Below are 27,691 nucleotides of genomic sequence, written 5' to 3' on the forward strand. Positions count from 1 at the left end.
GTGTCGAAGCAACAGTCATTTTTCATACTTTGGTCATTTGTACTTTGATCTTGTTTCATCCAAATATCATCCAATTTCATTAAAAACATGATTTTGACTGTTCATGAACTTTAAACACCAGCTGAAATGAGAGGCATCTCCCTGCTCGGCCATAAATAGTGCTGTAAAACTCACTCACTCACTCACTCACTCACTCACTCACTCACTCATTGCCCAGGTTTGTTCGACAAAAGCAATGTTGCAAAAATATTGTGTAATGGAAATGGCAGATATAGGATAATTTTTATAAAGATCAACAACATTTTTATTTAACAGGGGTGGATTTTCCTTTTCTCTAACTTTCTTTATTGTGACAAATGATGATGGAAACTGTATTTTTCGAATAGATAATGATATCCGAATCATTTTGAAGGTAGCTTACCACCTTGTAACCAACATCGGAGAAGGCGTGTTTGCAGAGGGGCGTGGTTAATATAGCACTATAAAAAGTATGCTTCTTTGCAGGACAAGGATTGTCCTGACTTTCTAGATTGCCTTGCCTTTCTGGTTGGCTGGTTGCAAGTTTCACCATCCAATTATTTCAGATCTACAGGAGAGGTAGTTTCACCATGGCATGGACCGTGGTAATACGTTAGCACATGAGAATTATTAGAATATGGCAAATCCGTGCCATGCTGGCTTTCGCAGGCTACCTGAGACATGAAACAGATATAATGCCTTTAGAAAGTATCCGTACCCCTTGACTTATTCCACATTTTGTTGTCACAGCCTGAATTATTATTATTTTTTTTTTTTAACCTTTTATTTAACTAGGCAAGTCAGTTAAGAACAAATTCTTATTTACAATTACGACCTACCCTGGCCAAACCCGGATGACGCTGGGCCAATTTTTCGCTGCCATATTGGACTCCCAATCTCGGCCAGATGTGATACAGCCTGGATTTATATTTTTTCTCACCCATCTACACACAATACCCCATAATGACAAAGTGAAAACATGTTTTTAGAAATATTTGCAAATTTATTGAAAATAAAAGTACAGAAATATCTAATTTACAAAAGTATTCAATGCATGTTAGAATCTCCTTTGGTAGTGATTACATCTGTGAGCCTTTCACATTATTAAAAAAATTCTTCAAGCTCGGTCAAGTTGGCTGTTAATTATTGCTAGACAGCCATTTTCATTTCTTGCCATATATTTTCAAGCTGATTTAAGTCAAAACTGTAACTAGGCCACTCAGGAACATTCAATGTCGTCTTGGTAAGCAACTCCAGTGTATATTTGGCCTTGTGTTTTAGGTTGTTGTCCTGTTGAAACGTGAATTTGTCTCCCAGTGTCTGTTGGAAAGCAGACTGAACCAGGTTTAGCTCTATTCCTTTTGACAAGCATACCCATAACATGATGCAGCCACCACCTTGAAAATATGAAGTGGTACTCAGTGATGTGTTGGATTTGCTCCAAACATAACACTTTGTATTCAGGACATAAAGTTATTTTTGGCAGTTTTACTTTAGTGCTTTATTGCAAACAGGATGCATGTTTTGGAACATTTTTATTCTGTACAGGCTTCCTTCTTTTCACTCTGTCATTTAGGTTAGTATTGTGGAGTAACTACAATGTTGTTGATCCATCCTCAGCTTTCTCCTATCACAGCCATTAAACTCTAACTTTTTCTGTAACACCATTGGCCTCATGGTGAAATCCCTGAGCGGTTTCATTCCTCTCCGGCAACTGAGTTAGGAAGGACGTCTGTATCTTTGTAGTAACTGGGTGTATGGATATACCATCCAAAGTGTCATTAATAACTTCACCATGCTCAAAGGGATATTCAATGTCTGTTTTTTTATTTTTATTTTTTTAACCCATCTACCAATAGGTACCCTTCTTTGTGAGGTATTGATAAACCTCCTTGGCGTTTGTTGTTGAATCTGTGTTTGAAATTCACTGCTCCACTGAGCTACAGTTAATAGTATGTGTGAGGTAGTCATTCCAAAATCATGTTAAACACTATTTATTATTGCACACAGAGTGAGTCCATACAACTTATTATGTGAGGAAGGGAAAGGGGGATACCTAGTCAGTTCCACAACTGAATGCATTGAACCGAAGTGTGTCTTCCACATTGAACCCAACCCCTCTGAATGAGAGGTGCGGGGGGCTGCCTTAATCGACGTCCACATAAACGGTGCCCGGGAAAGTTGTTGTTGGGGGATAACCGCCTTGCTCAAGGGCAGAAACGCAGATTTTTCCCACCTTGCCGCTTCAGGGATTCGAACCAGAGACCTTTCGGTTACTGGCCCAATGCTCTTAACTGCTAGGCTACCTGCCACCCCGAGTGACTTGTTAAGCAAATTTTTACTAGTGAACTTATTTAGGCTTGCCATAGCAAACGGGTTGAATACTTATTAACACAAGACATTTCAGCTTTTTTAATTATAGTAAAAATGTCAAAAAACATCATTCCACTTTGACATTATGGTATATTGTGTGTATGCCAGTGACACTATATCTCAATTTAATCCATTTTAGAATAAGGCTGTAACTTAACAAAATGAGGAAAAAGTCAAGGGGACTGAATACTTTCTGAAGGCACTGTAGGTGAGGGAAACACTTCAACCATTTCATTTTTATTCGACGCTGTAGGTTTGTGAGGAAACAATATAGTTTTTGGTGTGTTTTTACGTCCAGCTGTTTTTATTGAAACAAGATAGTTCCATGGAAACGCACCATATGCACACTATAAATGTAAACAAAAAGTCACTGGACAAGTTAATGGAAACATAGCTTCTCACGCACGCACACATACACACAGATAATGTTAAATGCTCTCTTCAGGCCTGTTTATCTGCAGCAACATTCAAATCCCGTCTGTCTTCTGTGTAGCTGTGTGTTAAAGTGTAGGCCTGTGTGTGTCAGGTGGGTGTGTGTAACTCTGTCTCTGTGTAGGAGTATAAGGTGGCTGGACACAGCAACAGGCTGCCACCCCCAGACCGGGGGGAGGATGGACAGACCCTCCAAACCAACGAGGACCATCACAGCAGCGACTCTGAGGGTAGGCTGATTTCATGATGAAATTATTTTCTCCTTTTGTTAGTACTTTCATTTTATTATTTTGTGTGAAGCACTTTGTTAACTTCTATCGAAAGCGCTATACAAATAAAGTTGTAATTATTAGGCCCCCCAACACTACCTGATTAAATCTAACATGGCAGTGGGCAAGCATCGCAGTAGTCTAGAGAGGTTTCATTTCCTCATCTCCTCCTTTAGCTACACTGATACAACATGGACGATGCTTGTCCGGTATTTGTTTTCTCCTTTCCTGTTGTTTTACCAGTGAAGTTGAGGGAAAGTAGATGTTTTGTTGGCCACTGACTGGCTGTCCCACCATTCTCTTCCCCTCCTGCAGGCCCCCTATCTGCTCCTGGTGTGGGGGTGTTTGCGGAGGTTCGCGGCCCCCCCTCCTCCGTCCACATCAAGAGGCCCATGAACGCCTTTATGGTCTGGGCCAAAGACGAGAGGAGACGTATTCTACAGGCCTTCCCTGACATGCACAACTCCTCCATCAGCAAGATACTGGGTGAGTACACACACGCACGGGGGACATAAAGCATGCACAAATTGCTCCTCTGGGATTAATGACACGTAAAACACACACACATGCTGTCAGTCAATGTGCACTGTGTGTGTTTATATATAGTCTTTGTATACATATTGTGTGCACTCTCTGTGTGTCACCCGCTGTAGTCCTGGCACAGTGGGGCATGCGAGGCCACAATCTGCCACCTGTTTCCCCTGGCGACAGGAACCTCCTACCACGCACCCACCCCCTCCACACACACACTGCCCACACCCCTTTCCTCTGACCAAACATTCCATTCCATTGTGAAGCGCTGGAGACACTCAAGCCATCGCTCCCTCCTCATTACATTTTAGTCATTTAGCAGACGCTCTTATCCAGAGCGACTTACAGTAGTGAATGCATACATTTCATGCATTTTTTTTTTGTACTGGCCCCCCGTGGGAATCGAACCCACAACCCTGGCGTTGCACACACCATGCTCTACCAACTGAGCCACAGGGAAGGCATCATCTAATGTAGCCAACCCCTTTCTCTGTAGGTCACTGGAAGTCTATGTCCAACTAGTAGAACCAGATGTACTCTTTCACACACTAAGATCTCTGTTCTTTAGTCTGACATTGTCTCTCTCCTGCCAGGAACTAGATGGAAGTCTATGTCTAACCAGGAGAAGCAGCCCTACTATGAAGAGCAGGCCAGGCTGAGCCGACAGCACCTGGAGCGTTACCCCGACTACAAGTACAAACCCCGCCCCAAACGCACCTGCATCGTGGAGGGGCGGAGACTCAGGGTGGGCGAGTACAAAGCCATGATGAAGAACCGGAGACAGGAGCAGAGAGGGACATACCCACACAGGTAACACACACAGATGATGTTCTGTTTGTGTGGCCCTGACAGTGAAGAGAACCTGCTATTATGCAGAGAGCTCTTAGTGAAATTAAACAATAGAAACTGTTCCCTTCCCACATGCTTTTTCTGTAAGAACACAAACAAACCCACTGTGGTTAAATAGAAGTGCAGGGCTACAGCTGGTTATGTTAGTCTCATAGTGATTAAAACTCTGCGCTATTGTTCTGATTGTAAAACTGCACTTGAGTAGCAGCAGCTTTTAGTGGTTTGTTAACAGTCCTCTTCTCTGGGTATGGACTTGTCCTGAGACATGGTGGTAGACTCCTACATACAGCCATGTCTCAGGGCAAACGCCTATCCAGTCCTTTCAGATTTTGACAAGGATTTGGGATTTGGCGTACGTTACAGCACCAGTGTCCCATCTCTTCCTGTTTTTCAGCCAATCAGAGCCACAGCAGCTGCACTACACCCCCGGCGAGGGCCAATACCCAGGCGGTGGTGGGGCGGTCTCCATGGCAACGGTGCCATTCCACCCCACGCTATTGGAGCACTACCTGCCGCGAGGGCTGGAGGCTCCGCCTAGTCGCAGACCTGAGGGACAGGCCACGCCCACTCCTCTCCCCAGAGAGAGGGAGAGACCGCCATACAGTGAGGGGGAGGAGAGCGACGGAGGAGAGAGAAGTGAGGGAGAGCTAGTGCTCCTCACTGACTGACAGAGAGAAGGGAAGAGGTGTGTGTGTGTGTGTAGAGAAGTGAATGAAAAGGGGTGTGTCTGTAGAAGGGGATCTTGGACCATATCAAGTGTGTCATATGACCATGTCAGCAGAGCCTGTGTCTGTCCCAACACTCTAAGATGAATCCCATTCTTTATCTAATCACTGATCTGGTCACAGAAGACTAGGGTCTAAACTAATAGTCCTCACTTTTAGATCAGTGAGAGTCAAGAAATGGACTATAGTAAAAGCCCCACCCTTATAAAATAATACAATTGGACATTGATCAAACACACACACCAGTCCTATCTGTGTATGTTTATTTTTCCTACAAACAGATGTTGTCATCCCAGATGTTAGTTGTTGGTAATCTGCTGTAGGCCCACCAGTATCTGTTATTCAGCCCTACATGTCAAACCTTTCTCATTCTCCCCCATAGTTCACAATGAAATCAATAAGGCTAGACTAGCAGGGGAATCTTCTTGAGAGTAACCAGACTAGAGGAGGAGCCCATCCTTCTCTGACTGGCTGGACAGGTTACGGTTACTATGAGAGTTGTTTGTTACAATATTAAAGATGTGTCATTGACACATGAATCTGGCAGCTAAATCTAAAAGATCGTGGGTCATATGATATATTGGGCTATTCATGTTGCTGCTACGTACCTTATCAACAGGGTAGGAGTGTAGCTAGTGATAAAAGGCACATTCACAATGTGTAGCGGACACTCACAATGTGGAATGAGTTGAGATCGACTGGTTTAGACTGGCAGTCCATTATTGTCCCCTACAAGCATTGACGTAGATGTTTCCCTTAAGCACAGATCAATATCCGGATCCTTATAAACCTGAAACATTAAGGCCGGGGTATTAAAAATATCTGACCGAGTATCAGTAGTTAGGGAGAGATCTGATTGAGATTCTGAAGGAGTGCTTCCCTCTGCTGTTTGGGATGAGCACAACACCATGAAATATCCATATTTCATTTTCAATTATTACACAGATGACCTAGTCTGTGGTGATTAGAGGTTGAATAATCCTCATTATTAGCCGATGCACTGTCAGAATGCACTTCCACTCAACACTCATCTCCTTTCCAAAACAGACCCAAAGGCTTCACCTAAATAATCAAGTGGCCTTCTCATCTCAAATACTCCTCTTCATATGCACTAACAAAACAGAGGATAAGTAAAAGCAATAGGGGAGAATCCTCCTGCGAGTTTTTCACTTGTCGAGTTATTTTACATCGGTGCAAGTGGAGTAGGGGAGGCGAGGAATTCACTTTAGATTATCGAGATGCACCCAATGTTTCAGTTATTGCACTTGCGATAGTCTATCAGCAGTTACATCTAGTGTAATGAGGATAAATGTTTAAGGAATCCCCTTCCAAGCCCTTATTCTAGATTCATCTAATCCTTCTCTATTCTCTAATTGTGTACAAGCTGTAAGTGTGTGTATCTTTCAATCAATTTATTTTGGACCCAGGTTTACAATGTACTCGTCACAGAATGTTTTACAAATGTTCTGTAAAATGTATGTATCTCCGTATGTGTTGGGAGTATTGAACTCAAAGGTTGGCCTGAACACCTTGTCTGTGTACCCTGACATCCTGGCCTCTTGTCTTGACCACAGCTGTTTCTCTGTCCATGTACTGCAGTCAGTCACTGTAGGGCCATTTGGCTTCACAAACAGGGATCCATCTCAAAAGTCCTACGTCACTTCCTTTCCTTAATCAGTGCAGATGGAGAAACCAAAATAGGAAGCCACTTTAGACTATTGGGATGCAGCCTTCGTCACAATGTGCTGGACGTCAGATTTCTGATGTAATCTCCATGTTAACGGAGACAGGCTTGTGGTTAGTTGCTGTCACACTGCAGTAAAACCTTTGTGCGTTAATTGGGGAGTACTATAGTATGAAGTTGCACCTGGACACTGATCTATGGTCAGTTTTACATTTGCACCAATAAATGTTAAGGCTATGATGTGTGTGGGGTAGACTGATCCTAGGTCTGTGGCTGACAACTTCTACCCAGAACCAAGGGGATGGCACTGTTAGGAGAGGCTGGGACTGTGTACATAGACAAATATCAGATGAACATTTTTATATAATTACAGAAAAACTTTGTCACCTGTTGTCACACCTGCTGATGTAAATATAGACTTTATTTTGTTTAAGAGCCTGTGTAATCTAAAGGTGTACATTTTCCAAGTTGTGGTTTGTTTTTAGAAAATAATAAATAGCTTGTTATTTGTGCCCAAGTTATTTTTCTTTGTGTGTACATCTTTGCTTGCTGTTTCCCACACCATACTGACTCCCAAAGGAGGTTACCGTGGGGACTTTCCACCCCAGTCCTTGTGGTATGCCTCCATCCATTTCATACTGTGTTTTTTTATATAGTCTATCATCAGCCGGGCTTGTAGTAAAACAACCTCTTTATGCTATAATCAGTCATAATGACAAATTACTAACCAACTGTATAGAAATGGGAAATAAAGGACACTTTCTCTGTAGTCTTGAGGGCAGCGAGAGGCCACTTTACTAGAGGATGTTGGAACGTGTCAGTATGCTCCTCAGTAGTGTGTGAGGATGCTGCAGTGTTGTGTATTGGAATGTGTTTTTAGTAGAGGATATCCTCCGTAGTGGAGCCCCCCTGGCAGTCTTCCTTCCCCATCTCAGGGCCAGGTCAGCTGACAGAAAGAGAGCGGTGATGCTTATTACCCCCCACCAAGGTTAAACCATCTCCAACAGGGTGGCTATTGTTCAAAAATACTATTAACAAAGTCTTAGGTATAAAAACGGAATAACTGCCATCCATACAAGTTTTTTTTAATGGAAATATTTACTTTACTTAAATGACTCTCCCAGAAGTTTGGAGGATCACTGTAGTCAGATTTTCACAGTATTTACAACCTGTCTCCTCTCCGCTGGCCTTTAATGCTACAGCGTCCTCTTCAGGAGTGGCTGACTCCCTACACACGCCAGCACAAACATCACATACATCTTAATGTTGGGCCCTCTTTTACAGATTCTAATGAACAGTTAGAAAGTAAAATCAAGTTCTGTACAGTGGGTTTTCAAGTTAAGCCAGTTTAGTACATTCACACACAAGTTAATTTCAAATGAACTGCAAGCCTTGACGCTAACCATTTTGGTATGTACTGTATATATTTTTTTTAAATGAAAGAAAGCCAATGACCGGTTCACCCAATAAATACCTCCTTTAAACATTTCTAGTCTAAAAACACCATCAGGATATAAGCCTTCCATAGCCAGCACATATCCTATGCTGGAATAACAAGAATAATAAAATCAGGTACCACATTAGTACACACCTCAGTTCCGAACCTTAACTAACTTTAATGAATGACTGAATGCAACGTCTTCTTGGACACCCTCAATAAAACTAATGGAAATCAAACCTCTTTCAATGCTCTTCCAGTGAAGGCATATGATGTAGTGTATGGTACTGCTATATAGCTACTTCTACAGTAGGGTCCGATTCTTCAACTCGCTCCCGTCCATGTGCCCTCAAAGATCTGAGAGGGTTGGATAAGTGTCAGGCTGGAGGGTGTTTCCACCATCTTACTATCAAAAAATGGTACACACCATTTACACTTATCTAAAGCTTTAAAATCTGCCTTGGGGAGGTAACACAGGCATAGGCAGAATGTGGGGAAAGTTTGAGAATAGAAAAGCAGCCTTAACCTTCTGTATTATACCCATCACATCAATAAGTGGGTGCATTTCCATGAAACCCAGGATCATTTTTGGTTGATTGAGCGTTCAGAAAGCAGACTCATTTATAACACCACTATCAGGCCATGTTATTAAGGATAGAAGTAAGTTATGTCGCTTTCTAATCACAAATGTGATTTTAACCATTAATCCCAATTTATTCATACCTGTTGCAATATTTACCCTTTAACAAAAAAAAAACTGATGTTCTTGATCAGTTAACTTGTTTGGCCATCAGTGACTTCTGAATAGGAAGCACACAGACCCCAGGGAGTGCTTTGGTGCATAGAACATCAACCACCTTATCATACTCTTATGGTCAGTCTCAATCTAAAAGTGGCTTCTCCTACTCATCTCTCCTTAAAAATCACCAAACACAGGATGAAAGCAACACAGAGATGCACCCTAACAGGAGAATACAGTTTTAGTTTCAATTGAAATGTTACGGTCCATTCAAAGGAAACACATTCACATATATACATTTATGATAAACAAGAATTCATTACGCTCTTCAATCAGCACTAGTCAACTCTCGGTTCAACCCAAGGTCTACTGGCAAATATCACGTAGAGCAGATGGGGAGTTGTGACTCACCTAAAGCCTGTCAAAGTAATGTCTCTGTCCATAATGGTCTTACAACCTTGATACAAGAGGGATTGGCCTGGACCATCCATTTAGGAAACACTACAATAAAAGGTTCTTCTCACAACCAACTCCACTCACTCATAAAAACCCTGCAACGCTGACTCAGAGGGGTAAAAGGTTTGGAATGTTGCAGATAGAAATGTATCGTATGGAAATGGACCCAATCCTACATCATATGTACGAGTCATTTCCATTCCATTTGTTGCATTTCTATATGTTGTGGATGCTCTGCTTAGCACTACTCCAGTGGTCAAAAACCCTGGTCCTGGAGAGTTGCAGGCTTTTGTTCCAGCACAGCATTAACACACCGATGATTAGTGGAACCATGTGTGTTAGTATCTGTAGTGTTGCCGTATAGGACCAGAGTTGGTGACAATGGCTTTACTCCATCTACCCTCCCAGCCTGTACGGCTGGTGACAAGGGACAAAAAGGCGAGCTCTTCTGAGTCGGTCCCAGCCCAGAGCCAAGAGGCTGCTCAGGGACTCAGGCTCACCACGTTGCAAGACAACATATTTTGGCGTTTACTAGGGGAACAAAGAGGCCTGGCACACGAGGCTAGTGACTCCTCATAACAACCAGGCAGGAACTGCAGGGAGTCCTTCTCTTCAACATTGTGTTGAATTTTTTTTAAATAATAATAAATGATTAACTCATGTTAGTTACTGACAGGTGAGAGAGACTTCTTGACTCCAGGCCAGAGTTATGGGCCTGGCCTGCTCAGGCTGGTAAGCCACAGTCTGCTGAATGATTGATGTCCCCCCTGTCAGACTGGTGAATTATTAACCCCGTCAGTAACAGGAGACAACCAGGGGAGGGCAATGCAGGGGTCAGCACTCCCTTTCTCCCCCTAGTGGTGATTTGGAAGAATCACAGGGCAGGCTGGACAATATACAGGTAACTGCCAAAATAAAGGAAACACCAACATAAAGTGTCTTAATAGGGCGTTGGGCCACCACAAGCCAGAACAGCTTCAATGCACCTTAGCATAGATTCTACAAGTGTCTGGAACTCTTGAAATGCCATAAGTTGGTGTTTTGTTGATGGCGCCGTTCCAGAATCTCCCATAAGTGTTCAATTGGGTTTAGATATGGTGACAGACGGCCATGGCATATGGTTTACATTGTTTTCATGCTCATCAAACCATTCAGTGACCACTTGTGATCTGTGGATGGGGGAATTGTCATCCTATGGGGGCATAGCCATGTAGTCAGAATAATGACCATTTTACCCACCATTTTTATGCATTAACCTAAGCATAATGGAATGTTAATTCCTTAATTAACTCAGGAGCCACACCTGTGTGGAAGCACATGCTTTCAATATATGCTGCATTTACGCAAGCGTTTCCATTATTTTGGCAGTTATGCGTATCTCCATACTTTAACATGGCTCTCCTCTCTAGCCTCCATTTTTTATGTTGACCCTCTGATCTTAGAGTGCTTGTTGGAGAGGAAAGAGCCAACCTAAGGTGACACTTAAAAGCACTGAATTGCAAAAAAATTCAGATAGAGAAAACTGAACTAGGGCTGAATGCCTGGATGGAGAGGTCAGAACTGGTCTGGAGGGGCTTGCTGCCTGGGGTAAGGAAGGGTGTTGGAGTTATTTGGTCCAGCGACCCTCCAAAGACCTGTGTGCTGTGATGCCAGCTAGAGAAGTGACTGCTGGCTTAGTGTGGACTTCCTGCTGTCTTGTCCTTGGTCACCTCACTCACATCCTCATAGACAAGCTTCAGAACAAAAACATCAGCCCAGGATTAGTGGTCCCAGACCCTTTGAAGCCTTCAGTTGCTCTGACCTAACACATAGTTTCATTAATGAGGTTTAAGTAACCTCATTATATAAGGTTTTGGCTCCTTTTTAGGGAAGTTGTAACTTGATAGGGGGTGGGGAGAGGTTGGGATGTTATAGTAAGTATGTGCACATCAGGCAAAAGTCCCTTCCCAGCCAATCAAGAGAGAGGGGAGAGGAGGAAGCGATATAGGGCAGAAGGAGGAGAGAGAAAGGGGAGGAAGAGGGGTAAAGAGGGGGGAAGGGGTGTGACAGGGGTGATTGAGGTTGGGATTTTCCGAATGGTCTGTGAGGAGTGGAAAGTTCAACAGAGCGAGTCACCATAACCATAAAAGCTAAAGTGGTGGAAAAGAGGCTAAGAGGGAGAACGGAGCCCTGGTTTAAAGTTTAGCATCAGTGACGCAAAGCTGCTCCCTGCAACTGAAGATGCTCTGTCGTCAGACATTTTAAACTACCATATCACTGTCCTGGCTAGCCCCTCTCTTCCCATCACATTTACAGTCCCTTTACTGCAAAGCAACTACTTGCCAGTACTAAATCAACCCCTAGCCCCTAGGCACTTTGTGTAGATCTGAGAGAATGGACTTAACGTTAGTGTTCACTCAGTTTGCGGGACCTTTTTTCTAGTTATTTTTTGTCTCGCTTTTGTAAAGTTTGATGTATACCATAAACACCAATTTCAAGGTGGCTCCATTACCAAATCGCAAAAGAAATCCTCTTAGATCAGTGCCAAAGCTGAGGGCTAGGGGGTTGACGATGACTGCCTCCTCTGTCCCACAGCACACCCTTTGAGCAGCGACAGCCAAAGCGCAAACCCAGAAACCACATATACATAACTGTCTGCACACTGTCCTCCATGTCGGCACCAAAAACGAGTGTTCCAGCTACCTGTCTGTCTGGGGAATGAATCTCACTGGGTCAATCAATTCTTCACAGAATAAATCAAATATAAAAAATGAAAACACACCAACCGTGGCAGATTGGGAAATCTTGAGTGGTGAGACTGGTGGACTGAGTTGAATAGGAATAAAATAGTATTTTATGTTGGGGTCCATGCACACTCTGTCCCTTTAATGTTATAACCTACAAGTGTCAAAGTCATTCCACGGAGGGCCAAGTGTCTCTAGGTTTCCGTTGAACTTGATTGATGAATAAAGGTCACTAATTAGCAAAGAACTTCCCACACCTGGTTGTCTAGGGCTTTATTGAAAGGAAAAACCAAAACCAGCATACACTAGGCTCTCAATGGAATGAGTTTGACACCGCTGCCTTAACCACATACTCAGCCCTAAACATTAACCCCAACCCTTGTCCCCCATCCCCAGCCCAGTCCTCTCCTGCTCAAAGTGGGTCTGCTCCCCTGGCCAGTGCCGGTGATGGGGTACCTCTCTTCTCTTGTATTCCTCTCATTCTGGGATCTGTAGGGCCATCGCTGCAGGCTTGGTCTTGAAGTATTGGTTGAAACGCAGCACAGCATAGCTGAAGGAGAGAGAGTGAAAAGATGGAAGGTGGAGGGAGAAAGAGTGTGAGGGAAGGAAGAACATGTTGAAAGAGACCAGAAGAGAGAGTTAAACACCCATTCTGACTAAATGAGTGCACAAACTATCCAATAGCAGCCCTAACAATACCCCAGACAGATCCCATTGACTAGCTGCTAAACTGTCAGAGCAATGTGTCACTCATACAGGCAGGGGCACAGAGTGACCGGGGGGACAGTTCTGTCGTCACTGCAGGACTGATTGGGTTGCAGACACTCAAACCACCAGCCTGTGGGTCAGTTACACCTCTGCAGGTCCCTGGGGGAAGCAGGGAGAAGACAGCTCTCTCTCTAATCAACTGCTCCTTTCTCACTATTTCCACAGGCGCTTACTCCCCTTTCCATCTCTCACTGTGTGGAAACCATGTGTAGTGGAGATTGTACTCTACGACAGACTTTGACTGAGTTTTGGTATGTCTTTCACAGTAAGAGATCCCTTTCACTCACATGCAACACAGGCAGACAGGCCAACCAACGTATTTTAACAAGGGACCATAACACACATGCACTTACCCCAGGAAGTCAAAATTTATGGAAGAGTACTTGGCCTGGATGAGTGCCCAGAAGCCCCAAAAGAAGTGTGACGCCTATAGAGAGAGGTCAGTGGTTAGACAGGACCAAACTGATCAGCCCAGTACTAACACGTGTGTGTGTGTGTGAGAGAGAGAGAGCGAGCAGTGACCACAGTGGTGTGAGCGACAGTGTGTTCCTCACCAGGGCAAACTTGTTGACCTGTACGTAGAGAGTCTCGAGCTCTCTGTCGCTGACCTCCTCTCCTTTCTTAGTGGACGCCTTGTACGCGTGCAGATACACACGCAGCCACTCCAGCTGCATCTCACGGCTAGGATACAGCCCATAGTCCAGCTCGCTCATACCTGAACACACACACACACACACACACACATTATATATGATGTACAGAACATGTCATGACTAAGATACAGCCCATGTATCTCCTCTTACCTGCAAACTCGTTGAAGTGGTTCCCGATGTCAAAGGCCTGATAGTTGTAACTAGAGTATTCATAGTCTATGAACCGGACATGGCCTGGAGAAAAAAAAAAGAGGGGTTTGAAAGAAAATTTGTGATAATGTTACAAATTTTTACTATTATGTTGTCAAACACTGGAGTTACTGACTTTTTTTTTGAAGATTTGACTCTTTGCGGTTATAGATGACAATGTTCTACTAGAAATGTGCATCTTCCCTTTTGAAGACGATTCAATACGTATCTAGATACATGGGCTCCAATAACAAAGGTTTTAGTTAGAAACTAATCGGTGATTCGGTATGATGCAATACGAAGCAAACATTTATTACATAAATACAGATTTTCCATTCCAAATTAAAATCTTCTGCTAATGAGCCTCACACATATATATACACACACACAGTACCAGTCAAAAGTTTGGACACACCTACTCATTCAAGGGTTTTTATTTTTGCTATTTTCTACATTGGAGAATAATAGTGAAGACATCAAAACTATGAAATAACACATATGGAATTATGTAGTAACCAAAAAAAGTGTTAAAATCAACATATTTTATATTTGAGATTCTACAAAGTAGCCACCCTTTACCTTGACAGCTTTGCACACCCTTGGCATTCTCTCAACCAGCTTCATGAGGTAGTCACCTGGAATGCATTTCAATTAACAGGTGTGCCTTGTTAAAAGTTAATATGTGGAATTTATTTTCTTAATGCGTTTGAGCCAAATCAGTTGTTATGTGACAAGGTAAAGGTGGTATACAGAAGATAGCCCTATTTGGTAAAAGACCAAGTCCATATTATGTCAAGAACAGCTCAAATAAGCAAAGAGAAACGGCATTCCATCATTACTTTAAGACATGAAGGTCAGTCAAAGTGGAAAATGTAAAGAACTTTGAAAGCGCAGTCGCAAAAAAACATCAAGCGGTATGATGAAACCCTTGAATGAGTAGGTGTGTCCAAACTTTTGACCGGTACTGTATATGTGATGTATATGGTGTATGTGGGTACCGCTACGCCATATGGGAAACTGGGCAACTACCACCCCAGCATCAGATGGCTTTTTGTCCCACCACCCCCCCACACTCTGAAATCACCATCACCCACTAATTATACTGAACAAAAATGTAATTGCAACATGTAAAGTGTTGGTCCCATGTTTCATGAGCTGAAATAAAATATCCAAGAAATGTTGCATACACACAAAAAGCTTATTTTGCAAAACATTTTGTGCATACATTTTTACATCCCTGTTAGTGAGCATTTCTCCTTTGCCAAGATAATCCATCCACCTGACAGATGTGGCATATCAACAAGCTGATTTAACAGCATGATCATTACACAGGTACACCTTGTGCCGGGGACAATAACAGGCCACTCTAAAATGTGACGAGATCCTGAGGCCCACTATTGTGACATTCATCTGCCGCCATCACGTTTCAGCATGATAATGCACGGCCCTATGTCACAAGGCTCTGTACACAATTTCTGGAAGCTTAAAATGTCCCAGTTCTTCCATGGCCTGCACACTCACCAGACATGTCACCCATTGAGCATGTTTGGGATGCTCTGGATTGAAGTGTACAACAGCGCGTTCCAGTTCCCACCAATGTCTTGCAACTTCACACAGCCATTGAAGAACAGTGGGACAACATTCCACAGGCCACAATCAACATCCAGATCAACTCTATGTGAAGGAGATGTGAACACATCAGATACTGTTTTTCTGATCCACGCCCCTACCTTTTTTTTAAGGTATCTGTGACGAACAGATGCATAGCTGTATTCCCATTCATGTGAAATCCATAGATTAGGGCCTAATGAATTTATTTTAATTGACTGATTTTCTAATGAACTCAGTAAAATCTTTGAAATTGCCGCATTTATATTTTTGCTCAGTATTAGTTATTTTTTCAGATGAAGTGTTAAAAATTACCTATGACTAAGCCAATGAATCTACAGCACAATTTTGGATTTCACCCATAATCTAATGGTTTAGACTGCTTCTTCTCCTACTTCGACCATACATTGCGGGTAGCAAAAGTGATTTACCCTGTTTATCAAAAAATTGCCATATACACACCGATTGTTTCAAGCTAAACTACCAAAACTATTGTAGATGGTAAACCTGATCAAAATAAAATAACCCCAATCAGCATGTTGCCTACCTATAGCCATATGAGAGTTGTCTCTCCGGCAGTATGCTACTTTATTCTGGTAAAATACAACTTTCAACAGCGCATTTGATAAAATGTTACCTTGCAAATTACATTAGTTGTCACACAACTAATAAAGCCTAATATTGCGCAAGTAATTTTACAAAACATATATGTCCTTGTTTTTGAAAGAAAAGCACATTTTTTTGTCCATTAAAATAGCATCAAATTGATCAGAAATACAGTGTAGACATTGTTAATGTTGTAAATGACTATTGTAGCTGGAAACGGCAGATTTTTTATGGAATATCTACATAGGCGTACGGAGGCCAATTATCAGCAACCATCACTCCTGTATTCCAATGGCACGTGGTGTTCGCTAATTGAAGTTTATTTTAAAAGGCTAATTGATCATTAGAAAACCCTTTTACAATTATGTTAGCACAGCTGAAAACTGTTGTGCTGATTTTAAAGAAGCAATTAAACTGGCCTTCTTTAGACTAGTTGAGTATCTGGAGCATCAGCATTTGTGGGTTCGATTACAGGCTCAAAATGGCCAGAAACAAAAAACTTTCTTCTGAAACTCGTCAGTCTAATCTTGTTCTGAGAAATTAAGGCTATTCCATGCGAGAAGTGGCCAAGAAACTGAAGATCTCGTACAACGCTGTGTATTACTCCATTCACAGGACAGAGCAAACTGGCTCTAAACAGAATAGAAAGAGTCGGAGGCCCCGGTGCACAACTGAACAAGAGGACAAGTACATTAGAGTGGCTAGTTTGAGAAACAGATGACGCACAAGTCCTCAACTGCCAGCTTCATTAAATAGTACCCGCAAAACACCAGTCTCAACATCACCAGTGAAGAGGAGACTCCAGGATGCTGGCCTTCTAGGCAGAGTTGCAAAGAAAAAGCCATATCCCAGACTGGCCAATAAAAAAGAAAAGATTAAGATGGGCAAAAGAACACAGACACTTCCCAGAGGAACTCTGCCTAGAAGGCCAGCATCCCGGAGTCGCCTCTTCACTGTTGACGTTGAGACTGGTGTTTTGCTGGTACTATTTAATGAAGCTTCCAGTTTTCAGCTGTGCTAACATAATTGCAAAAGGGTTTTCTAACGATCAATTAGCCTTTTAAAATGATCAACTTGGATTAGCTAACACAACGTGCCATTGGAACACAGGAGTGATGGTTGCTGATAATGGGCCTCCGTACGCCTCCGTTGATATTCCTTTTTTTTTTTTTTTAAAGCAGTTTCCAGCTACAATAGTCATATATTAACATTAACAATGTCTACACTATTTCTGATCAATTTGATGTTATTTTAAAATGGACAATAAATTAGCTTTTCTTTCAAAAATAAGGACATTTCTAAGTGACCTCAAACCTTTGAACGGTAGAGTGTGTGTGTGTGTGTACACATATACGTACGTATGAAAGTATATATATATATATATATATATATATATATATATATATATATATATATATATATACACACACATACATACACACACCCGTTTTTCACCCCAATTTCCTGATATGCAATTGGTAGTTACAGTATTGTCCCATCGCTGAAACTCCCGTACGGACTTGGGAGAGGCGAAGGTCGAGAGCCATGCGTCCTCCTAAACATGACCCTGCCAAGCCGCACTGCTTCTTCACACACTGCTCGCTTAGGGATAGGCGTCCCGTCAACGGGACAGTTGTAAATCATGCAGCGCCTTGCGTCACGATCGCAGATTTTAAAGAAACAACAAATGTCGGTACATATATTAAAGTGTCTTATATCGGCTAAAAGCTTAAATTCTTGTTAATATAACTTCACTGTCCAATTTACAGTAGCTATTACTGCGAAAAAATGTCATGCTATTGTTTGAGGACAGCTCCTAACAACAAAACACTTTATTTACCGCGATAGGTTTGATAAATTTACCTCTGAAGGTGAAATGTGTACTTACATTCTGAAATCTTGCTCTGATTTATCATCCAAAAGGGTCCCAGAGATAACATGAAGTGTCATTTTGTTAGATAAAATCCTTTTTCCATATCCTAAAAAGGTCCATATAGCATGCACGATCGATTTTGTATTTCTGCTCGTTCAATTTGCAAATAAAGGAATCTGTGAAAATCTAACCCTAAACGTTGTTTCAACCAGTCAAACCACATTCATATATATTCCTCAGAGATCCTAGAACATAACCAGACTTCACTATACCATTAGGGGTGTAGTATATCCTATAGGACATCAAATTTGGTCAGAGAGCAACGCCTTCATGGTACCGCCGATGACGCGGGCGGTCTTCACTTGATCGACTAACTTTGTCAAATAAGCACCAATCGGGGTCAACAAAGCTACCTAGATAGCCAATGAGCTGGGCTTTACGGGAGTATCCGGAAACCCTGTATCTGTCGTAAAATGTAGCTACTAACCTTGTGTGACAGCATGCCTTTTCCTTTTAGACAAAAATTATAAGGATATTCAGAGTTATGAAGTTATGAAAACGGGTTGTTTTGCAAATGTTGAACTTATAATATGGCTACTAATACTGGAAAAGCTAAATCAAAGTCCAAGTATGCAGATTTGACGATATTCTTGCAGAAAAATGTAATATGAATGCAAATGTCTCCTTCACGATTTGCCCAAATGTACCTGGGTGACTTCACACGAAATGTCATGAAGTTCGCCCACAGTTCATGTTATCCGTCTGAAGCGTCGCACATACACTGCTGCCATCTTGTGGACACCATCGGAATTACAACCAGAGTGATCGCTAGAACTGGGACCTTTCTGTTGCATTTCAAAGATGGTGGTAGGGGATTTTTTATTTTTTTTTATTTTCTTCTATCAGATCTATTGTGTTATATTCTCCTACATTCAATTCACATTTCCACAAACTTCAAAGTGTTTCCTTTCAAATGGTACCAAGAATTTACATATCCTTGCTACAGGCAATTAGATTTGGGTATGTCATTTTAGGCGAAAACTGAAAAAAAAAAGGGGCTATCCCACTTAACCCAGAAACAGGCAGCACCAATGTGTTGGAGGAAACACTGCACAACTGGCAACCCTGTCAGCGTGCATGCGCCAGGAGTAGCTAGAGCGCGATAGGACAAGGACATCCCGGCCGGACAAACCATCCCCTAACCTGGACGACGCTGGGCCAATTGTGCGTCGCCTCAAGGGTCTCCCGGTCGCGGCCGGCTGCGACACATCCGGGATCGAACCCGGATCTTTAATGACGCCTCAAGCACTGCAGTGCCTTAGACCGCTGCGCTACTCAGGAGGCGCCCATTTTACTAACATTTGAATGCTGAAGATGACTTGCAAATGTGCCAGATCAGAATTAGGCATACCTCTCGTTGGGCAGTGCACCAAGCTGCACACAGCGCGCACTTTGACTAGGCTACTGATATTGCCTGGGTTTGTTTGGTTTGCAAAATGACTGTCTAACATAATTACATGCTTAGTTCCACAGTGAAGGAGAGGATGCAGTTGTCACAAATGATGAGTGGTATTTTCGGAAGGTAGAAATAAAGGAATTTGAACAAAACAATTGTGAACCGGCAATTCATAACGTTTTAATAGATTTTCTGACCGATGCATGCTACATTTGCGTTGCTTTGGGGTCCCTCGGACTCAATTCTTAAACATTTCAACCAGGGACCAATGCCTATCGTGAATTGTTACATCCCTATGTTCTATCTTGTGCTAGGCAGTATACTGTATTTTACTATATACACCGGTACTGATGGTGTACGCCAGCAGCCGTCCAGGGGCACCCTCCTCCACGGCTCAGCCAGTCACTGACCAAAGGAAGCAAGGTCTTGGGCCCTCCTCCACCTCCCCGAGGATCCCGACACCATCCACTGCTACATGTGCGTTGAGTCAGGCTTGCATGAGTCGAAGCAAACCTCCTCCTCCCCCCTGCCTCCTTTCCCCTCTTCCTTCCCCATTGTATTCCATCACGACCACCACCGTCTTGGGCAGCTCAATGGTGAGATTTTGTCCGGCCTGCGGCCTGTGGGCAGACCAAGGTCCATTGTTACCGTGTCCAAGACAACTCCCTCCTGCAAACAGTTCTAGCCAGCTACTCTACTATTGGCACCGAAGTTGGATATAACGTCATTCGCTTTCGGCAATCTGAAGAATTGAAGGAGGACTACAACTTTCTCTTGAACATCCTTGTCTGCAAAGGGAAGAGAACATTAATCTCTAGCCCCCTGCCGTGCTATAGAAGGGGTTTGGAACATTACAGCCACCTAGCTGCCCTAAACAAGTTCCTGAAGAAACTCTGCAAAGACAGGAATGTCTCCTTTTGTGACAAATTTGACTTGCTGTGGGAGCAACCAACAATCTTTAAAAGATGGGATTCACCCTTACCGCAGGGGTTCCAGGATTATCTCCATCAACATAGCGAACTGCTCAAGAGACTGACGGTCTGGGTTTGGTAGCGTTCCAGTCCTCCCTGTCATAATAAGCAACAGAGGACATGGAAATCGTATTATATCCCAGAGAAATAGAAGTGCAGTGAATGTAAGTAACCTAATCTATGTTCCTATAACTGTTAGCGCTGAGGGTATTATCTGCAATAATCATATGCATATAGAATTGAATTCCACGGTTTGCACTGAAACTGCCTGCCTTAGGAAGAAGCCCGCTGTGGGCAGCCCACCCAGTACCATTGACTCAAATGTAAATGTCACTGACATGTCTCCCTCGGATCAGCCTCTCAGAATAGCACTAAAAACAAACAAGCAACCCAGAAAAGGACAAAAATAAGTGCCCATATTAACACAGACCCCTTCCCCTTTTTGTTACGTTAAAGCCTTATTCTAAAATGGATTAAATTATTATTTGTCTTTTTAAATGCCTTATTTAAGTATTCAGACCCTTTGCTATGAGACTCAAAATTTAGCTCAGATGCATCCTGTTTCCATTGATCATCCTTAAGATGTTTCTACAACTTGGAGTCCATCTGTAGTTATTTCAAGAAGGGCTTTCATCAGGGACGTAACCAAGAACCCGATGGTCACTTTGACAGAGCTCCGGAGTTCCTCTGCAGAGATAGGAGAACCTTCCAGAAAAACAACCATCTCTGCAGCACTCCACCAATCAGGCCTTTATGGTAGAACGGAAGCCACTCCTCAGCAAAAGGCACATAACAGCCCGCTTGGAGTTTGCCAAAAGGCACCTAAAGGAAACAAGATTCTCTGGTCTGATGAAACCAAGATTGAACTCTTTGGCCTGAATGCCAAGTGTCACGTTTGGAGGGAACCTGGCACCATCCCTACGGTGAAGCATGGTGGCAGCATCATGCTGTGGGGATGTTTTTCAGCAGCAGGGACTGGGAGACTAGTTAGGACCGAGGGAATGATGAACGGAGCAAAGTACAGAGAGATCCTTGATGAAAACCTGCTCCAGAGCGCTCAGGACCTCAGACTGGGGCGAAGGTTCACCTTCCAACAGGACATCGACCCTAAGCACACAGCCAAGACAACGCAGGAGTGGCTTCGGGACAAGTCTCAATGTCCTTGAGTGGCCCAGCCAGATCCCGGACTTGAACCCGATTGAACTCTAGAGACATGAAAATAGCTGTGCAGCGACACTCCCCATCCAACCTGACAGAGCTTGAGCGGATCTGCAGAGAAGAATGTGAGAAACTCCCCAAATACAGGTTTGACAAGCTTGTAGCATCACACCTAAGAAGACTTGTCTGTAATCCCTGCCAAAGGTGCTTCAACAAAGTACTGAGTAAAGCATCTGAATACTTATGTAAATATGTATTTCAGTTCTTTATTTTAATACATTTGCCACAATTTCTAAAATAACCTGTTTTTGCTTTGTCATTATGGAGTAGTGTGTGTAAATTGACACGGAACAAAAACAATTGAATCCATTTAAGAATACGGCTGTAACATAACAACATTTTGAAAAAGTCAAGTGGTCTGAATACTTTGAATGCACTGTATGTAGTTCAGTCCTTGACTAATAATGTTCTGTACTATATATTATTTCACGTGGACCCCAGGAAGAGTAGTTGTTTCAGCAGCTAATGGGGATCCTAATAAATACCAATACATGGGCCGGTTTAAGTTTTTACTTTACTTTCTGTAATGGTATCTGAATGTTTGAATAGTTTGTTAAATGTGACACTGTGTGTAGTCAATTTTTATAAATTTACTCCACTACTTGAGTTCTCTCTCCCTCCATGCCGCTTTCCACACAGACCTAGCTCCGCCCCGTCACTCAAGGAGCACATTTGTTTTTGCTCGACCATGAGACACTTGTGTTCAGTCTGCATGGTCAATGCAACACATGCTACAATGTTGATGACAATGATGCTGTTTCCACTTTAGGTCTTAACCCTTTAGACCCCAATAGAATTCTAGAATATTGCTATGCTGCGAATTTCCAAGATAAAGCTCATTTTCTCACACATTTCAAAACAGCCATAGCTCAAAAACAAAGAACAAATTACAATTACAAGTTAACTGAGTTTAAAAGAGCTCAACCTCTACTTTAATATGACACCACATTCACACTCACTCAAAATGTTCTAAGTATAATATATTATACTTATACGTATTATTTACATTAAATATAAAAAATATTAAATATTAAAAAATATTAAAAACATCCAAAATGTGACCAGAGGACAATATACAGAAAGTATTTCAAAACCCACACAAAGTAGACTATTTAATTGTTACACAAGTAAGAATAGTTGTCAATGTACAAATGTAAACAACAATTCAGAGACTACTTCAAAATGAACTGTTCGTCGGGAGCTTCATGAAATGGGTTCCCATGGCAGAGCAGCCGCACACAAGCCTAAGATCACCATGCGCAATGCCAAGTGTCGGCTGGAGTGGTGTAAAGATTGCCTCCATTGGACTCTGGAGCAGTGGAAATTAGTTCTATGGAGTGATGAATCACGCTTCGCGATCTGGCAGTCCGACGGATGAATCTGGGTTTGGCGGATGCCAGGCGAACGCTACCTGCCCCAATGCACAGTGCCAACTGTAAAGTTTGGTGGAGGAGAAATAATGGTTCGGGCTAATCCCCTTAGTTCCAGTGAAGGAAAATCTTAACTTCTTTGTGATAGGGGGCAGTATAACAGAACTCATATGGCAGGCCAAAACCTGAGAGGATTCCATGCAGGAAGTGCCCTGTGACAATTTATTGTCCTTCTGTTGCATCTCTATCGACATTACAGCATCTGTGCTGTAACGTGACACTTTCTAAGGCTTCCATTGTCTCTCTAAAGCCGCCAGAAAGTGGAATGGGGTGTCTGCGGGGTGTCTGCGGTCCCTGGGCAAAGTATAGGAGCAGAGTTTGTAAGTGGTCAGCCTGGGGACAGTGAGACTGGAGATGCGCGTTCACGAGACTTCTCAATTTTTTTATTTTCAGTATTTGAATGAATACAACGTTGCCCGGTTGGAATATTAGCGGTATTTTATGAGAAAAATAGCATAAAAATGTATTTTAAACAGCATTTGACATGCTTCTAAGTACGGTAATGGAATATTTCAAAAACAATTCTCACGAAATGCGCTCGCGCGTTACCCTTCGGATAGTGACCTGAACGCACAAACAAAACGGAGGTATTTGGATATAACTATGGATTATTTGGAACCAAAACAACATTTGTTGTTGAAGTAGAAGTCCTGGGAGTGCATTCTGACGAAGAACAGCAAAGGTAATCCAATTTCTCTAATAGTAATTCTGAGTTTAGGTGACCCCGAAGTTGGCGGATGTCAAAATAGCTAGCCATGATGGCCGAGCTATGTACTCAGAATATTGCAAAATGTGCTTTCGCCCCAAAAGCTATTTTAAAATCGGACATAGCGATTGCATAAAGGAGTTCTGTATCTATAATTCTTAAAATAATTATGTATTTTGTCAACGTTTATCGTGAGTAATTTAGTAAATCAACAGAAGTTTTCGGTGGGTATGCTAGTTTTGAACATCACATGCTGGTTTTTGATATAAATATGAACTTGATTGAACAAAACATGCAAAACATGCATGTATTGTATAACAATGTCCTAGGAGTGTCATCTGATGAAGATCAAAGGTTAGTGCTGCATTTAGCTGTGGTTTGGGTTTATGTGACATATATGCTTGCTTGGAAAATGGCTGTGGATTATTTGTGTCTATGTACTCTCCTAACAATCTAATGTTTTGCTTTCGCTGTAAAGCCTTTTGGAAATCGGACAACGTGGTTCGATTCAGGAGAAGTGTATCTATAAAATGGTGTAAAATAGTCCTATGTTTGAGAACTTTGAATTATGACATTTTGTGGTTTTAAATTTGGCGCTCTGATTTTTCACTGGCTGTTGAATAGTGTGGGACGATTTCGTCCCACCTCCCCTAGAGAGGTTAATGCTACAGCATACAATGACATTCTAGACAATTCTGTGCTTCCAGCTTTGTGGCAACAGTTCGGGGAAGGCCCTTTCCTGTTTCAGCATGACAATGTCCCCTTGCACAAAGCGAGGTCCATGTGGAAAAACTTGACTGGCCTGCACAGAGCCCTGACCTCAACCCCATCGAACACATTTGGGATGAATTGGAACGCCGACTGTGAGCCAGGCCTAATCGCTCAACATCAGTGCCCGACCTCACTAATGCTCTTGTGGCTGAATGGAAGCAAGTCCCGCAGCAATGTTCCAACATCTAGTGGAAAGCCTTCCCAGAAGAGTGGAGGCTGTTATAGCAGCAAAGGGGGGACCAACTCCATTTATTGCCCATGATTTTGGAATTAAATGTTTGATGAGAAGGTGACCACATACTTTCGGTCCAAATTATTTGAGCTCCACCGCTGCTGTTTTAACCTGTACCATCCAAGTTATCATGACAGGACTTTCTAATCTGAGAGCCATTCCCCAAGTTTCACAGCATCAAATATATATCTACTGTTTACGTTTTCAAAGTGCAAGGACGTGTCCGAATCAGTACCCCTAACCAACATAGATACAGCGTCTTTCACAGTGAAAAGTCGAGTCCTCTTCGGCGCCATCATTTTTTTTTTTCAAATGACAGCATACCCTGTTTCTGGTTGATGACAACAGCCACGCGAATACGACAACAAGTTGATAGCACGTTCATTTTGCGATATTGACACAGATAGTATTGTTAGAAAAACAAGGCCATTTGTGGCCGCTATAGTAATTTAAAGAAAAGCCATTGACGGCCGCTATGGGCTCTAAAGAGTTAATATAAATCCACCAGAGTTCTATAATTACGCTATTAGTTTGTTTCTTACATCTGCAAACTGCTAGTTTGTATTTTCTTAACAATTTGTGGCTAAATCGTGTCAGCCGCTAATGCTAATAGCGCGTTAGCTAGCTAATAAAATGTACTGAGTCAGAGCAAACGTAGCCAATCTGATACCAATGACGATGCAGGCCTAAATCAGCATGTTGTTTGTGCAACAGTACCTTCGAAACCAAAGACGATTAGACAAAGCATGAATGTGTTAGCTACATGAAATAGCTAAGAGAAAACATTTGATGAAGCCAAAGATTATAGGATCCCCTAGGAAACACTGACAAACACTGTTTCCTAACCTGTCACAATAACTCTTCCCTGGCATTTTCATTCATTGTCATGTCAAACACTGTATTCAAAGTGCCCACTAGTATAATTTAACTATATCATTATAATAATCATTCTATTTTCATGATCCCAACTGTTCACCCAAGTGTTTTGATCTAAATTGCAAGTCAAATCGCAACTGCAACATTTGGTTAAAAATAATGCCTAGATTTTTAGCCAATATTGTGCAGTCCTGTGTGGCAGTGTGGAAATGATCTGAAATGAACACAGGAAAAGCAGAAATTGGTGAAAATGCCAAAAATGATTTTGGTTAAAGTTTAATTGAACAGTATACAGTGCATTCGGAAAGTATTCAGACCCCTTGACTTTTTCCAAATGTTGTTATATTACTGCCTTGTTATAAAATTGATTAAATTGTGTGCCCCCCCATCAATCTATACACAATACCCTATAATGGCAAAGCAAAAACAGGTTTTAGAAATGTTTGCAAATAAATAAATATACATTTCATAAGTATTCAGACCCTTCACTCAGTACTTTGTTGAAGCACCTGTGGCAGCAACTACAGCCTCGACTCTTCTTGGGTATGATGCTGCAAGCTTGGCACACCTGTATTTGGGGAGTTTCTCCCATTCTCTGCAGATCCTCGCAAGCGCTGTCAGGTTGGATGGGGAGTGTTGCTGCACAGCTATTTTCATGTCTCTCCAGGGATGTTTGATCGGGTTCAAACATGGGCTCTGGCTGGGCCACTCAAGGACATTCAGAGACTTGTCCCAAAGCCACTCCTGCGTTGTCTTGGCTGTGTGCTCAGGGTCATTGTCCTGTTGGAAGGTGAACCTTTTCCCCAGTCTGAGGTCCTGAGCTCTCTGGAACAGGTTTCCACATCAAGGATCTCTCTGTACTTTGCTCAGTTAATCTTTCCCTTGATACTGACTAGTCTCCCAGTCCCTGCCGTTGAAAAACATCCCCACAGCATGATGCTGCCACCACCACCATGCTTCACCATAGGGATGGTGTCAGGTTTTATCCAGACGTGACGCTTGGTATTCAGGTCAAAGAGTTCAATCTTGGTTTCATCAGACCAGAGAATCTTTGCCTTTTGGCAAACTCCAAGTGGGCTGTCATGTGCCTTTTACTGAAGAGTGGCTTCAGTCTGGCCACTATCATAAAAGGCCTGATTGGTGGAGTGCTGCAGAGATGGGAGAACCTTCAAGGGAGAACCTTCAAGGACAACCATCTCCAAGAAGGAACTCTGGAGCTCTGTCAAAGTGACGATCGGGTTCTTGGTCACCTCCCTGACCAAGGCCCTTCTCCCCCGATTGCTCAGTTTGGCTGGGCGGACAGCTCTAGAAAGAATCTTGGAGGTTGCAAACTTCTTCCATTTAAGAATGATGGAGGCCATTGTGTTATTGGGGACCTTCAATGCTGCAGACATTTTTTGGTACCCTTCCCCAGATCGGTGCCCCGACACAAACCTGTCTCGGGGGCTCTAGGGACAATTCCTTCAATCTCATGGCTTGATTTTTGCTCTGACATGCACTGTCAACTGTGGGTCCTTATATAGACAGGTGTGTGCCTTTTCATTTGATTGGTCATGATTTGTATTTACCACAGGTGGACTCCAATCAAGTTGTAGAAACTTCTCAAGGATGATTAGTGGAAACAGGATGAAGCTGAGCTCAATTTAGAGTCTCATAGCAAAGGGTTTGAATACTCATGTTAATAAGGTATTTTTTTTTTATTATACATTAGCTAAAATTTCTAAAAACCTGTTTTCGCTTTGTCATTATGGGGTATTGTGTGTAGATTGATGAGGAAAAAAACAATTTAATCAATTTTAGAATAAGGCTGTAAAGTAACAAAATGTGGAAAAAGCCAAGGGGTGTGAAAACTTTCCGAATGCACTGTAAAACCGTCTGAATGGAGAAAGATCCATGTGAATCCCTTAGAATGTATCTGTTGCCACCCTAGCCTCACGCACTACTCAATATGCAAATTTAGAATTTGTATTATTCAAAACAAAATACCGTCAAATACTGTCAAAAATGATACAAATACAGCGATAGAGGTTCTTGACCACTTTGCTGTTGTGGACAAAGTTCGAACTTGTGTGGATGATGTTCTAACGTTGCTGTAAC

General features: G+C 42.4%; 2 protein-coding genes across 6 annotated transcripts in view; one reads left to right on the forward strand and one right to left on the reverse strand.

Moving 5' to 3' along the window:
- Nucleotides 1–7,393, forward strand: part of LOC106583120 (transcription factor SOX-13) — a 72,752-nt gene extending 65,359 nt beyond the window's left edge. For all 5 annotated transcript variants that reach the window (XM_014166952.2, XM_045705601.1, XM_045705597.1 and 2 more), the window contains 4 exons: nt 2,948–3,053; nt 3,408–3,578; nt 4,217–4,433; nt 4,867–7,393. In XM_014166952.2, the coding sequence (XP_014022427.2) occupies nt 2,948–3,053; nt 3,408–3,578; nt 4,217–4,433; nt 4,867–5,140 (768 nt within the window). In that variant the 3' untranslated portion in view covers nt 5,141–7,393. The remainder of the gene's footprint in view (nt 1–2,947; nt 3,054–3,407; nt 3,579–4,216; nt 4,434–4,866) is intronic.
- A 557-nt stretch (nt 7,394–7,950) lies between these two features.
- LOC106583121 (ethanolamine kinase 1) overlaps nt 7,951–27,691 on the reverse strand; it is a 38,478-nt gene continuing 18,737 nt past the window's right edge. The window contains exons 6-9 of the mRNA XM_014166953.2: nt 13,809–13,892; nt 13,560–13,720; nt 13,359–13,432; nt 7,951–12,787 (exon numbers count right to left, since the gene is read on the reverse strand). Coding sequence (XP_014022428.1) covers nt 12,715–12,787; nt 13,359–13,432; nt 13,560–13,720; nt 13,809–13,892 — 392 coding nt within the window. The 3' untranslated portion in view covers nt 7,951–12,714. The remainder of the gene's footprint in view (nt 12,788–13,358; nt 13,433–13,559; nt 13,721–13,808; nt 13,893–27,691) is intronic.

This window comes from Salmo salar, chromosome ssa22 (assembly GCF_905237065.1).
Source record: "Salmo salar chromosome ssa22, Ssal_v3.1, whole genome shotgun sequence".
Classification (NCBI taxonomy): Eukaryota; Metazoa; Chordata; class Actinopteri; order Salmoniformes; family Salmonidae; genus Salmo; species Salmo salar.